Below are 15,314 nucleotides of genomic sequence, written 5' to 3'. Positions count from 1 at the left end.
CACGATGCGAGGAAACGTATTAGCACCTTGATGGAATTACCCATTGATAAATTAAAAAACAAAAATATAAGTTTGTCGCAGAAGTTACTTCTGCGTCCATCGCCATCAAGCGTGAGAACTCTATTGAGAATCTTAGGAGTGTGTACCCAAACAAGCTCCCGCCGAGAATGTCGCTAAGATTCTTTCCGAGAGGTCATACGAGTGCACTCATCAAAGGGTAAAATAATATAAGTGGCAGCACGTAACTCGTAAGCGCATAGCTGCGCATGGGTACTGTCGCGGCCGCTTTACAAATATTACTTTAATTAAATAGTAAAATAATAGTAATGAAATTATTTTACTGTAATAACAAATAGACTCGCGCAGAGCGAAATGTGGAGGATAGCTGCGCATGGGTAGTTAGGTACTGTTGCGAACGCAAATATTATACTTTGAAAAATATTTAATGTTAAAGTGTTTAGTACTTCTGTACAAAGCTAATTACGTGCCAGGGTCGTCAAAAAAGTTCTCAACAATAGAATATGTGTGAGTGTGTGTATGAATTTAACAGACCAAAACAAAATTTAATAAGAAACAACCAAAAGAATAACAGCAAATAAGAATACAATCAGAACGTGACTGTACACTTGAAGTGTCCGGGGTGCCGTATCGGTACGGGGGACGGGATACGACTGGCGAGTAGGGGTGAGACGTATTTATCGTCACAGGTATTAAAATATCACCGGTTGTCACTGTGACAAGATATCCAAAATAACAGTGACAAGTATTAGGAGTATTTTGTAACAACTAGTATTTTATAACACCTAGTATTTTAGTAACGACTGTTATTTGAGTAACACCTGTTATTGAACAAGTATTTGATAACAACTAGTATTTTAGTAACAGCTGTTACTGAACAAGTATTTAATAACAGCTAGTATTTTAGTAGCAACTGATATTTGAGTAATACCTGTTACTGAACAAATAATTAGGAGTATTTAGTAGGTATTTTTTTTAACAGTATTTTGATACAGCTGTAATTGTGTGATTTGTAGGTCTGTTATATTATTTTTAATTCAATCGGTAATAAAATAGTTATGGTTCAACTATTCTTTTAAAATATGTGGGATAAAAAAAACCCTGTTTACATTTATTGTTTACTGAATATTTTTCTGTTAGACACATTTGTAAATAATAGATACATCACTTTCATACATTTATTTAACATACTATTGTTAAGATAAGATAGGTAGGTACCTAATTAAAATATTGAAGTAAATTTCAAATGGAAGACCCTGTCTCTGATATCATTTATCGTAATCGTATTTATTCACAGTTATATTGTGCCTACGAGCAGGAAAATACGGCTCACCTCTTCGAAAGAAAAAACCTATATTGGTAATTTGATAGTACCTACTGAATAATATATTTTTATGATGTTTATTTCTACTTTATTGTTGAATTATTCGTATGATAAGGGCACATTTTCATTGTGTACCAGGTAAGGATTATTATTGAAACATAATGAATCCGAAAGTATAATGATTATTTTTATTACATCAAAACTATAAAAATAATTAATAGGTCTGTACAGCTTTGCCTAAACAGAACTTTTGAAATTCGAAGTTACCACAAGAGAAAGTACGTACGTATATACGTATAGATGGCGCTAACAAGTAACACCAAACAACGAAAAATATACGCCTCACTACAGTAGCTAGTATATTATCACAGATAGTATTAAAATAACAGCTAGTATTTTGTAACAGGTATTTGTCGCTGTTACTTTTGAGTAACAGTCACCGTCATACCTAGTATTGCATTTTTCCTAGTACGTCTCAACTCTACTGGCGAGCCAATCGGCACTATGCAAGCTTGCCGTTCGTCCCTCTAGCCCCCCGCAGATGCCTTACTTTTGACTTCTGCGCAATAACGGTCACCGCTGGACTATACACTCATACACGGGACCGCCCACAGCAGATTTGAACTGTCCATCAAATAAAATATATTTAGCTTGGGTAAGACTCCACTCACTGTCAGAGGAAATACATAAAAACAAAACGATGTCTACATTACACAAAATATGTAAATTTTATTTACAACATTCAATAATTACATCAAGTGCTTACATATTACAATAATATACATAAGTTTTGATTATTTTCATTTGAAACTCAGGTACTAAGCTTCCTTTGGAAGACAACTACTTACGTTGATGTTGGCAAATTTGCTTAAATCAAAACTTTCATATGAATTTTTAATTTGTTGACACATAAAACACAATTTTGGGGAAAATAATAGGAATAAGTTATAATCAGTCGTTGTGATAATATGCCTACGTATTTTACCTACTACATTATAGCCACCATAGCTTTCTTCCTTTACATAATATGAAACATCAGCGGCCTTACAAATAAACTTGGTATAAAGTTTTTTTTTTTGGATTTTATGACCTGGTAACTAAGACCTTTAAGTCGTCTTTTCTTATTATCTAAATATGTATACTTTTCATTTCACAGTTTACTTATCACTTCACTTTATTTTACGGTAGAAAGTTATAACTGATGATAAACAAAGAAAATGCAAAATGTTTACAATATCGTTGACAACACTGTCAATACAATGATAATAATTCTGAAGTTTTCCGAATGACAAGCTGCCCTGCAAATAAACGCGGGAAACGTTTTACGTCCGAACAAACCATTCGTAAGCAAAATGTCTATTTGTAAACATTTTACATATTCTTGGTTTATGCTTTATTATAATTTTATGCCTCTTAGTTACCAGCTCATAAAATCCCAAAAAAAATAAAACTTTATGCCAATTTTATTTGTAAGGCCGCAGAAGTTTAATTTTAATAATCGACTTATTCTATCGATGCGGTTCCATTAATAAAAATACAAAAAGAAGATAGTAGAAGTGTAATATGTGCTAACTCCTTGCGGGACAACTATCTATATTTATTAACAATATATTGCTACGTTTGCTTGCAACGGTCCTGATATTAACTTGTGTAGCTGTGGTGTGCAAAATGATTCCCATATGTTTTCTTTTTAAATAAAACATCAGTATACTTAAAACAAGATAACCAATGAAATGCAATATTTTGATTGGTATAGTTATGAAATACACCATATTTACCGTTGTTTTACGTCCACCGTTCCGATTAATACTAAATCACTACTTATTTCGGTAGTGATCTGTAAGTCACCTGAGGCGACATTTTTACCACATCAAACTAGTCTGGCCATAAATACCGTTACATAAAAACTTTTCTTTTTTTCAACTTTTCAATTATTTTGAAATTGGAACACGTACCTATATTATTTTAAAAACTTATTTCGATTTTGCGCCATTTCACATATTTTTTCGTGTTCACTATCAAATAACAATATGGAATGGAGTGTTAAAGAAAATAGTATCTATTGCAGTGATCGCCTTGCACAAAGTGGGTATGGAGCCGTCGATCATATTCCAGACACTTCAAAAGCTTGGTATCAGCCGTATGTTCGTAAATCGTACAATCAACAAAAAATCTTATCGCGAGAAATTAAGATTCCCGCTAGGACTCTGTCGCGTATTATAAAACAAGAGCTGAAGCTCGGTGCTTATCGCCAATATTCAGGACATGCCCTAAATCAATCTATACAATTAAAGAGAGTGGATCGATCAAAACGCCTTCTGTCGCGATACGCAGGTGAAAGTAACAGAAATATCCTCTTTACCGATGAAAAAATTTTCACGATTGAAGAACACTACAATAAGCAAAATGATAAAGTGTACGCTCACGAAAGGTACAACGTGGTCATGGTCATGGATCCTGCGTCAGTGATGGTTTGATGGGGCGTGTCTTATCAAGGAGTCACAAAACTACATTTTTGTGAAAAAGGAGTGAAAACCTCAGCCAAAGTGTATCAAGTTACAGTCTTGGATCATGTTGTGAAACCTCTCAGCAATACACTTTTTAAAAATATACCGTAGACTTCCCAACAGGACTCTCCACCTGGTCACAAGGCACGAACTACCCAAGCTTGGCTTGAAACCAACGTTCCGGACTTTATAAGAGTTGAAGAGTGGCCTTAACTAGCCCAGACCTCAACCCTTTAGACTTCAAATTATGGTCAGTTTTAGAGGAAATGGCCTGCTCTAAACGACACGGTGACATCGACTCTCTTAAAAAATGTGGAGCAAGCAGTGGCAGAATTTCCCTTGGAAACAGTGCGTAAATCCATGTCATGGCCAAAAAGATTAAAGGCCTGTATAAAAGCTAAAGGTGGCCATTTCGAATAGAATATTTTTTTATTTTTTGCTGAGACGTTAATAAATATGTAGGCATAAATTTTAATAATATTACATCACTTTATTTTAAAAAAATGCATTTTCATTTGTAACAGAACATATGGCTGGACTAGGTATGTCACTTCTAGTATCTCCTTATTTAGAATTATATGATTCCATTACCTTGTACTTGTGAGCGTTCAGTATAAAGCCACGATTAAAATTATTGGTGCACGTTGTTTGAGCATTGGCGATATAATTATGTACAAAATAATTTCTATTTAACAAAACTATTACAAAAGGCAGAAATTAATTTATTCTATTATACACATCGGTTTATGCTTATCAAAAATAAATACACATGCTGTATAGGCCAGTTATTTGTAGTTATATATAAAACGTTTCCTTATGAGTCTAAGTAAAACTAGGTACTAAATTGTTATCAAAATTCAGAACCATAAAGTAAAAGAATGTTTTTGGCACTAGATATGATATCATAAATATAATATAGCATATCTTCCACAACACTATACCCCTTGAAAAATTTCAAAGTCTCTTCGACGTTGCTGCGAATAGTTGGGGTGCAACTTCAGAGCGTACCTAAAGTTGGGCGAGCGGTAAAGCAACGAATGTCTAATATTCACTACCAAAGAGGATGTAAATACTACGTAATAAGAGGCGAGACTGCCTCAGTAAAAATTGAAATTTAGTTTGGTATGAAACGTGCAGTCATTTGACATAAGTTTGAAATAGTAATTGCAATAATATGGCGACGAAGTATAATCCTGCTAAGTTTGAAAGCAAACGGTTGCTTAAAACGTAGGTGATCCGTTTTTAAAAAGATTACAGCCGTCACCTGTCAATCTATCAATGACTGCACGTTTCATACAACCGCTTTTTTCTTAGATAGTTTCGCTATCCGCGGGGATATCATTTGTGGTGGTTGTCTGTCACACTTAGACTTATATTATAACGCAATATTATAAAACATTAACAGGCATTTGGAACTTAAAATAGTTTTATTAAATATTTCTGTATCACTACCTACATCATGATACTGCGGGGCTAAAAAAAAGTTGAATAATTTATTGTCAGTTCAAAATATAATATTACAAGTATATCATACATCCTTAGTTAAACAAATGTGCAATATAAAAACATATATAAATATAAAAACAAACAGAGAGCGTTGATTAACCACAATATATTTATTTTATTTACAAGGTCACTGTCGAAGTTAACCAGAGCATAGGCAATGTTTGTTCGTGTCACAATCACTATGTACATCAAAATATTATTTGTTGTCTGTCACATGTTGACTATCGGCCGTTTTCAATAACCTATCTATCCTTAGTTTAACTTACTAGCGGTAGACAAATCTATCCCTTTACGCTTACTTACATTTCAATAACCTATCGACATAAAGCATTGGACTATAACTATATTGGACATAACTGTAGATAGATAAGATCTTGTCAATAAACGGTGACAGCAATGTGTCAATAAACGGTGACAGCAATGTATCCATAACTAGAGATACGGTACTGAAAACGGCCGTAAATGCTTCTTAACTGTTGTGTGATTACAGTGAAATATACCATTTAATGTAGTTTTTCTTAGACATCAAATTAAAAGGCAGTGCTAAACAGCAAAAGTAAAAAAAAGGTTCTTCAGCTCTCCGCCTCAGTAGGTACTACTTTAACATAGCTACTTAAAGTTTATGCGACGATTTAAATAATACTAACAAATGAAAAAGACACGTCTGTAGAGCGTATATATATTAAAAAAAGAAAACACAAAGTTAGTTTTTCAAAGCGTATCGTCGTTTTGGAACCCCCAAGTGTAAACAAAATATCAATTACGGTTGAGATGAGTACAACTGTCGTTTTAAGCCGTATTTTTTTAATTACCCATAGAGATGACAGCTTTATCAATTTCAAAAGATAAGAAAAGCAAGAAGTGCACCAGGTGGTGGTCTCAGGATGCTTGAAAGACCCAAAGTGATAGGCGTAGCAAATACGCTCATCATTTTGAGACATTCGATGTTAAATATCATTAGCCCAAAAATTTCACTAGGATTAAACTAATTTTCCCTTTAAAATGGAACACAAGAGTGGATGCACATTACAGATTGACGACAGAAAACGACGCTGCTAAGACACCCACGTACCCAGCGTACCTACTGTGTAAAGAAGCCTGGCACTAGTAAATATATAGACAGCTATATTATCAAGTCAATACAACGAACATGTCATTTATAGTGTACTGCTTCACACAAACATTACGACGAGTATAACCTGAAAGTTGAACAAAGCAAACAAGATTTTATCAACGATACGTCACTCGAACGGTTGGCTCAGTTGGAAATAGCGCTCACACGAAACGCGAGAGATCGCGGGTTCAAGTCCTGCATCGTTCATAAAATTTTGTGTTTAGTTTTATTTTTGTAATGAATCCCAGAAGTGAGGGTTATCAATTTAAACACATAACTAATTGTTACGACGAGTATGTTATATGTACAGTCGGCTAACAATCATTACAATATAAAGAAGACAGGGGCCACTGATGTATAACATAGGAAATCTATACTGTGTGGTGAGTGGTCTGCGACTAAGTCTCAAATTCTCTCTAAGCTATACCGAAGTAGGTAAAATAATGTGACACCTTATAGTTGTGAATGCCCTATACTGTTAAATATTTGGATATCTATAATGGACATAATACACATACATACAATTAAAAATAACGAAGCAATAACGTTAATTTATTGATCGCATACAAAAAATAGCAACAGTATTTGCGCTACAAGTACAACTATACAACAACATGCCTAATTCTATACTATTGTACAGTTAAATAAAAACTTAATAGGATTTCATTAAATAGATTACATTGTACAATTAACTCTAAATCTTTGGCAAGGTCATTTATACACATCAATATAAAATATAAATTAAACGTATCAGTGAAAATAAATAGGGTGGGATCAAAAACATACATGACAAAAAAATACAATCCAAAAAATTATTGTAATATTTCCTCAAAAATTTTGTATTTTTAAATGAGAAAGTATTTTTAAATTTTTTATGATACAACCTTATATAGGAGCGCTTCGCTATAAAATCGGCTACCACTATACATAGTGCATACCATATATCATTGAAACTTTTGTTAGTTTTACACAGATTGTTCATAAACAATCAATGGTAAGGTGTGAGACCTCTGAAACCCTATTTATAAAATAACTCTATGTCATAGTATCTCTTGACACTATTAATTATCAATTATTATAATATAGTACCTATATTTAAAAAAAAACTATGTCTTTTATTATAAACTACAATATTTCAATATTTTTCAAAGAACAATTACTTATTATTGTTGAGATTAGCTGATTCCTCTCAACAAAAGCAGCTTTTCTAATCGGTGGTAGCGATAAACATTTTCGTATCTGTCAATTTCAAAGACGTGTTTTTTATCTAAGAACCTGAAATAAGATTAGATAAGCCTTATGGATCAGTGGTTCCGTATAGCTTAACGACTTGAATTTTATCTTTATTAATCTTATTTCGTCAGCATAAGGATATTTGTATATTATTCACATATACAGAAAACATTAATCGCGTTATTTGCTATATTTTATTTCGTTCACATGACATGTCAAATCCTGTTTCAAGAGCATAAATAGCACATTAGAGTAGAGACATGTTAACCGGACTAATTGTTGTCATAAACACTTTCGATAATCGAATATCCGGTGAATATTTAAATAAAACCTATTTTTGTATATTTTATTTATAAATGATTGGTACCATATAATGTAGATAAGGTAGGTATGCGTACAAATTAGATAAACAAATTAAATGTATAAATAAAACAAAATAAATGATGTTATTAAAAGATAATTGGATTGATACAAAGAAACACTCCACATATTATGATATTAACATCAATTGTTAAATTGACTTCTATTAACATTAAGCGCACTGTTTCATTCGGTCTAAATTATTTTTATATCAAACTGTCACTGTCGCAATTTCATATAATTAATGTTTATAATGTTACTTGGCACAAGCAATTTTGTATTTTGATTGCTACGGATATTTCCAACCACAATAGATTATGTTGTTGTACGTAAACTCACGGTACCACACTTTGTTGACATTCAAGCCTTGTATATTTAATTTTTTTCTGTTATATGATCGTTTTCGCTTCAAAGGTTTTCAACAATTTCGTCAACCGACATTATCTGAAAACCTGGAGCACATTGGTTAACTATCAAATTATCCGATCGTGGTTGGCAGGCTGGATAATCGACTCTACTCAATTAAAATTTTGTCCAGTGACGTCCACTTTATCGATGTGGAGAGGTCATTTCTTACTCCATTCACTATGTGTGTGGAAAAGAATCTCTGAGCGCCAAAATTACATAACTATCAACTTAAGTCTACACTAAACGATTTTCTTAATGACACCACGGACTGGGAATAAAGCGAACACCCTCAGGCTCTTTAATTATAAATGTTTATTGTACGATATTACATTGTAATCCATATTTTATATTTAGAAAAAGCCCGATGAGTTTCTTGCGCCCATTCTTCTCAGGTCTGAGGCAGTGTCTTTTGAATGGGTGGTAGTTTTTGACGTTCAATAAGTGATTTTAAATCCCTATTTTGAATAAATATATTTGAATTTGAATTTTAACTGCGAAAAAGAGGACTTTAATATAATGGCAACTGTACTTACCTACACGTACTTTGCTTATGTAGGTATTAATACAATACAGATGTTTTAATTAATATACACATCTGCTTCATTACACATAAAATTTCATAGAATTGACTTGTACATAATTCTACTATATTTTCTTATACTCTATTATGATTGTGAAGTGGACAATATTTACCAATTATACTGTTTGCTACCAAAATTGTAGGAACATATAAAATTTTAATAAAAACCTTTCCCATATTATTGGCTAATACAAAAAAAATTGCTAAAAATCTTTGGCTTTTTAGAACTAAATTTACCTAAAGTATGTAACTTTGGAATATTGGAAAAATCCTGTCAAAAACTTTGGCAATTATATTATCATTACATCCGTAATCTCTAAACCTTTGGTTAGCTGTTATGAAGAATACAAAAACCTGATTTCTATTATATGATTATTTTTTATCAGACGGATTATAAATGATGACACATGAGTTATGCCTACTTTTACGACAAGCATCCAGATTGGCGTCAGCCGCCGCCGCGACTGAGGTCAATGCGACAGTTTTGTCAAAGTCTATTGTAGTGTAACCAATGCTAGTGAGAGATGTTACAGCATTACCACTGGAACTTTTATCAATACTGTTTTGGGACACCACACGGCTACGTGCATGTGATGAATGGGATGTTGTGCTATCATTTTTGGAACTATTGAACGATTGGGTTTCCGGACTGGCAATATTTGTTTCTGTCTTTAAAAATTCTCTATTTGTATCTATGTCTAAAACAGCGTAATTCACTTCCATGTCTTCCACTGGAGACATTGATGTAAATGTATCGGACTCCGAGAACTTCTGCTGGTGTTCCCGTTTCTTAATAACATCAGGTATTTCGCCTAACAAAAGATTAGCATATGAGTTAACCTCAATGCTTGAACCAAGTGTTAGATTGCAATATGGCATAACAGGTGTCACTGGCGCTGCTATGGCAGCTGCGGGCTCTTTAATTGTTTCTGGGGGAGATTGTTCTTTGGGGATCATATTCATATATCTAGCAGAAGTTTCTGTATCACCGGTTGCCGGAGCTAATTGTTCCTTGTCGTTAGTCACATTGTCGTTATCTTTCGTTGGTGTTGTTGGTTCTTTTATATCTGAATCTGTTTTGTCTAATACCTTTTCCGACGTGGAAGCATCTTCATTCTCCAGGTATCTACCTTGAAGAAATCGCGTTTCATCTTCAATATCCCGTATAGCAGTTAAGGCCATCTCACGTCGCAGTGTTTTTCTGAGCATCGCCAAGTCTCTGTTTAAATCATTTGTGTAAGCGTGACCTGTTTCTGTACTACTTTCTGCTTGATTATTATTATGCTCTCTTTTGAAGTCATTCACTTGGTAAACATTTGTTGCGTGAGTATTGGTTTGTGACCGAGGGTAAAGCGGCGTCACTTCTAGAATATCTGCGTTAGGTGATGTGCGCGCTGTATTGCAAGGAAGCATTGGCATACCTGAAGTGGAGCGTAATGTAGTGTCTGGCGGGCCGTTATCAACAGAGGATCGATGAACAACACTGGCTTGGAGTGTTTGGCGGCTGTGAGACGATGATGTCATCCGTGAAACTGGAAATGGTACCGAGTCGTGTACCACATTTCTTAGTTGAATTTGTTGTTGCAGTGTCCGGAACAGTACAGATGCTCTCCTACATCTAAATGCGTAAATACCTTCTCCGGTTTCACATCTTCTTCCTGAAAAACAATGCTAAATATAAATTCTCAGACAGACGAAATTTAAAAAAAAACTAATCACTGGTGTTTTCATTCCAGATCAAAATTGCTCACTGCCAAGACATTCTATGCAATCTTATACTACGTTTACATTCAGCCCCTGCCAGTGACTGCTCATAGCAAGCCAGCAATAATGCTCTAAATACTGCTACAACAGGAACGAGACCGAACGAGAATGGTAGAGCAGAATTTAAATACAATATATGTTTACATAGGTTAGAACTTTGTAAGGGATTTTTTAACCTTAGTATGTTATAACCTAGGTCCTAGAGTATATTGCAAGTTTCTGGAAATACCAATTACGAAAATTTAATACCTTATTTTTAACTCTTTAGATTCCCATTGGATTTTTCATTGAAGCTTTTTTTTAATTTATCTACAACTTTAGTCAGTTAAAAATTGTCAGAGACTTCAATTAGCATGTTTTGGTGTTGGAGACATATAAATTGCGTGGTTTAATTAGATAAGACATAAACGTGTTTTTTTTTTATGACAATAAGGGACAAGACGAGCAGGACGTTCGGCTGATGGTATAATTGATACGCCCTGCAAATTACAATGCAGTGCCAGTCAGGATTAGTTAAAAATGCAAAAATACTGAGCGGCACTACAATTGCGCTCGTCACCTTGGGACATAAAATGTAAAGTCTCATTTGCCCAGCAATTTCACTTGCCACGGAGCCTTTCAGACCGAAATACAATAATGTATACAGATTTCTGATTCATAGCAGAAATAGGCGGTATTGTGGTACCCATAATCTAGTTGGTATGCTGTGCAAAGGAGCAATTACTGTTCATGTCTATTGTGATACATGTGAAGTTGTCAACCAAATCTAATAATAAGAAGCAATGCTTTGGTGAGGGGCAATTATAGGCTGCCTCATGTCTATAATATTAAATGGTGGCAAAGCCTTAGTGAACACACTGGTACCTGGGAAACTTGAGCTAGAACAATCAGCAGATTAGGTCTTTATTTTAGACTAGTTGACCCGACAGATGTTGTTCTGTATATCTATATTAATATTATAAAGAGGAAAGATTTGATTGTTTGTTTGTTTGCATTGAATAGGCTCCGCAACTACTGAACCGATTTGACTAATTCTTTCACTGTTGGGAAGCTACATTATCCCCGAGTGTTATAGGCTATATACAATTTCTATTTAATTCTGAACACTTTCTTATTTATTCACCTTTTAAACCTTCCCTTCCTAGACTTCCACAAATAATTCAAGACCAAAATTAGCCAAATCGGTCCAGCCGTTCTCGAGTTTTAGCGAGACTAATGAACATATTTTTATATATATTTTAGATAGTTTCCTTACAACAAAGTCTAATTTATTTTTATTCTGCCCTTTAATTTTTAATTTTGTATGCCACTTGAAAACCAACGAACAGTGAAACGTTCGTAACTAATGTCTTCTAAGCAATATCATCTTTCACCACAAAAACACTCCTGCACCATTCAGCTAAGGTAAGAAAGTAACAAAACGTAAAGTTGAAATTGAATTGAATTTGAAAGCTTCAAATGTAGTTTTGTCAAAACTAGTCGACTGCTTTTCACAATACTTTCAATGAATACAAATGTATAAATTATAGTAGCAATATACATTGAAAAATGATAATAATACCTATTTTCACTTTTATGTATTCTTGAGCTTGACAAACATGATTATTCTTATTCAATGAGCGGTTAGTAGTACCTTTTAGGTTTATTTTATTAACTTAATGAATGTGTGAACTTAATATTTAAAAATAACTAAATAATGGAAATATTAACCACTACACATCCCTAAGAAAGTCTTGACAATGATAGATCCTAACATCACTCAACAAAGTGAAGATAGGATCCTTCTTAATCTCCATGGTATTGATATTCTGCTGAGATCCTAAGCAAACTTCACCATAAATAGCTTGGCAAAATTAAAAAAAAATAATGTCAACACTACTTAAATCACTCCTATGGAAATGGACATGGGGGCAGAGCCATAATAGTCAAATAGAGTCCAATATAAAATTGTATGTATTCATTTATATACCAAAACATGTATTTTGTCATGACATAATGAAACTGCACAAAAGATTATACATATGCTGTATACATATGAATTCAGAAAATTGAAATCATAACTGTATATAGTTGACAAACTGGTGCCTTCTGGCCATCAAGTAATATTACTTGCCTTTGCTAACTCTATAAAAAAATAAAAGTTCATAATAATAATAATATTGACACACTATTCACACAAATTATATTGCCCCAAGTTAAGCATATATAGCCTGTGTTATGGGTTACAAGACAATGATATATTTAATACAATATACTTACTTAAACATACGTAAATACATTTAAACATCCATGACTCGGAAACAAACATCCATATTCATCATATAAATGCTTGCACCTACCAGGATTTGAACCCGGGACCCCTAGCGTAGTAGGTAGGATTGCTAACCACTCGGCTATACAGTTCATTGATGATAGGAATTGCTTGACAGATAGCTTAGACTGCAGACTTTTAGCAATTTTCAACCAAAATAAATTAATTTGGCTGATTTGATAATAACTAGGCATTTTATTGCTCTTTAAAAGTCAACAAATCTAATATATTATTTACCTCTGTATACACTTTAACATTGACCACTGGATTTCATACTGGTTGAACTATGCATGTAAGACTTAATATAATAAGACTTAATTAGTAAGGTGAATAAAAAATCTAAATTTAAAAATATGTCTGGTATGAGAAGCATCTAATCACTAGTGCTTGTAAAATTTTACCACTGTTTAAGAGCATTGCTATTGTTGAATTAATTTATGGAAACCTGTGATAACATTTTCATATATTGAAAATAATCAAAATCCCCGCCCAAAACACTGTTTCTTTTGATTTGTAAGTACCTAGCCATATACTGATTGAGTAACTTTTACTAAATAATAATAAAAGTAAAAAGATTTCTATGAGGGTTATGATATTCAGCATTTTAGGAGGAAATATAAATCATAGTGTGTATATAAATAAATAATTAAAAATATTTTGTCAGACAGAATAAACCGCCCATAACCCGATTTTGTATTAAAGTAGGTATATATTATATATGAAAAAGCACAGAGTATTTAGCTAAGTCGTTACCTGATTCGAAACTGAATAAGTCCTCCTCAAAACCATATCGTCGTAAAGAATGTAAGGGCCAAACAGTACAATCTCTGCCTTCCCTGTACAGAATAATGTCAGAGTCCGTTATCTCCAGCTGGCCAGAACAAAGATCAACACCACTCTCATCAATATTTACAACACGAAAGATATTCGGATGTAAATCGGAAATTTCTTTCTTGCTATGGAAACACCCCATTATTAATTTAACACCAAATCTCGACACTGTTGAAATCGTTAACCGACATAGTTTTCAATTTATTTTATTGTAATTTAAGAGACTAATGTTAGGGAAGTTTAATTAACATTATTTTTAATATAAACGGTACAGCCTTAACTTCGAAGATTGGGATTACAATGTAAATTCTATATTCTTCTTTCTTGTTATCTCTGATCTGAATGAGAACTGGTATTTCTTTTTTTTATTCATCTGAACATCATGATTATTATGTACAAAATATTTTTATTTAAGAATTTATTGATTTATACACAGTTGACAGTACAGCTACTACTGTGTTTTGACATTTGACAAAAAATATGTTTTCTTATTCTTCTCCCATTAAATGGGAAAGGCAAGGGCAAAGCCATGCAGCCATCGTCAAAGGTATGCTTTTTTCATAATACAAGCATTATATAGTCCATTCACAGTTATTTTACCTCTGACAGAAGTCATTATATGTTTTCTCTATGTTGGTGTTCCTGTCGAGTCGTTCTGTGAAGTTCCTAGCGTTTTTCTTTCATATTTGTGATATTTCATCTGTTAGCATGCCGAAAAGAATTCTAAGTAGCGGAAGAAATATTATACTATCGGTGCGTGATTTCTATGAAAGAGAAAAAGAAAATAATGCTCCTTTAATTTCATTTGGAAATGTTCGTCAACGATTTGCCGCCATGACGGGTATGTAAATTAGGGTTACCCATCTTTAGTATTTTTCCCAATTTTAGTGGAAACTTGATATCCTAGCGTTACCGCCATCGATCGGTACATAATTTCTGTCGCGTCAACTTTGATTTTCTCTCACCATAAATGTTAGACTGCTTGTTGTTGTTCTTGCGAGTACAGTAACTATCTTGTGATGTTTTTTGTATGTTTTATTTTTATAGTAATATAATCAATCATTTGCTTCAATTAGATATACAAATTCTATGTCCTTTATATTTGTCTTTTTAATATATTATATGATTTCATAATTTAAAAAGAGTAATCATTGTTAATCAGTATAAGTCGCCTTGAGTGGTTTTAATTTGAATAAATAAATAATATAAAAGCTGACCTCTATTTTTTTTAGTTAGAACTACAATTATCGTTTGGTAGCATTTGATACGCTTAGGTAAAAATGTAAATAGGAACATTATTGGTAAGAAATACCTGTCTACATATTATATACACAGCTATTTTTAATTTAAAATAAAAT

The 15,314-nt window shown here is 33.1% G+C and overlaps 1 protein-coding gene across 1 annotated transcript; it reads right to left on the bottom strand.

Annotated features, from left to right (window-relative positions):
• Positions 1 to 2,051: 2,051 nt before the first annotated feature.
• Positions 2,052 to 14,398, bottom strand: LOC126971610 (uncharacterized). Its single transcript, XM_050817962.1, has 2 exons — positions 13,879 to 14,398; positions 2,052 to 10,708 (listed from the first exon to the last, which is right to left on the bottom strand). Exons 1-2 carry the CDS (start codon positions 14,096 to 14,098, stop codon positions 9,423 to 9,425), a joined length of 1,506 nt encoding a protein of 501 aa, XP_050673919.1. The 5' UTR covers positions 14,099 to 14,398; the 3' UTR covers positions 2,052 to 9,422.
• Between the last annotated feature and the right edge of the window lie 916 nt (positions 14,399 to 15,314).

This window comes from Leptidea sinapis, chromosome 24 (assembly GCF_905404315.1).
Source record: "Leptidea sinapis chromosome 24, ilLepSina1.1, whole genome shotgun sequence".
NCBI classification, from domain to species: domain Eukaryota; kingdom Metazoa; phylum Arthropoda; class Insecta; order Lepidoptera; family Pieridae; genus Leptidea; species Leptidea sinapis.
This window is presented reverse-complemented; position numbering and strand designations above follow the sequence as displayed.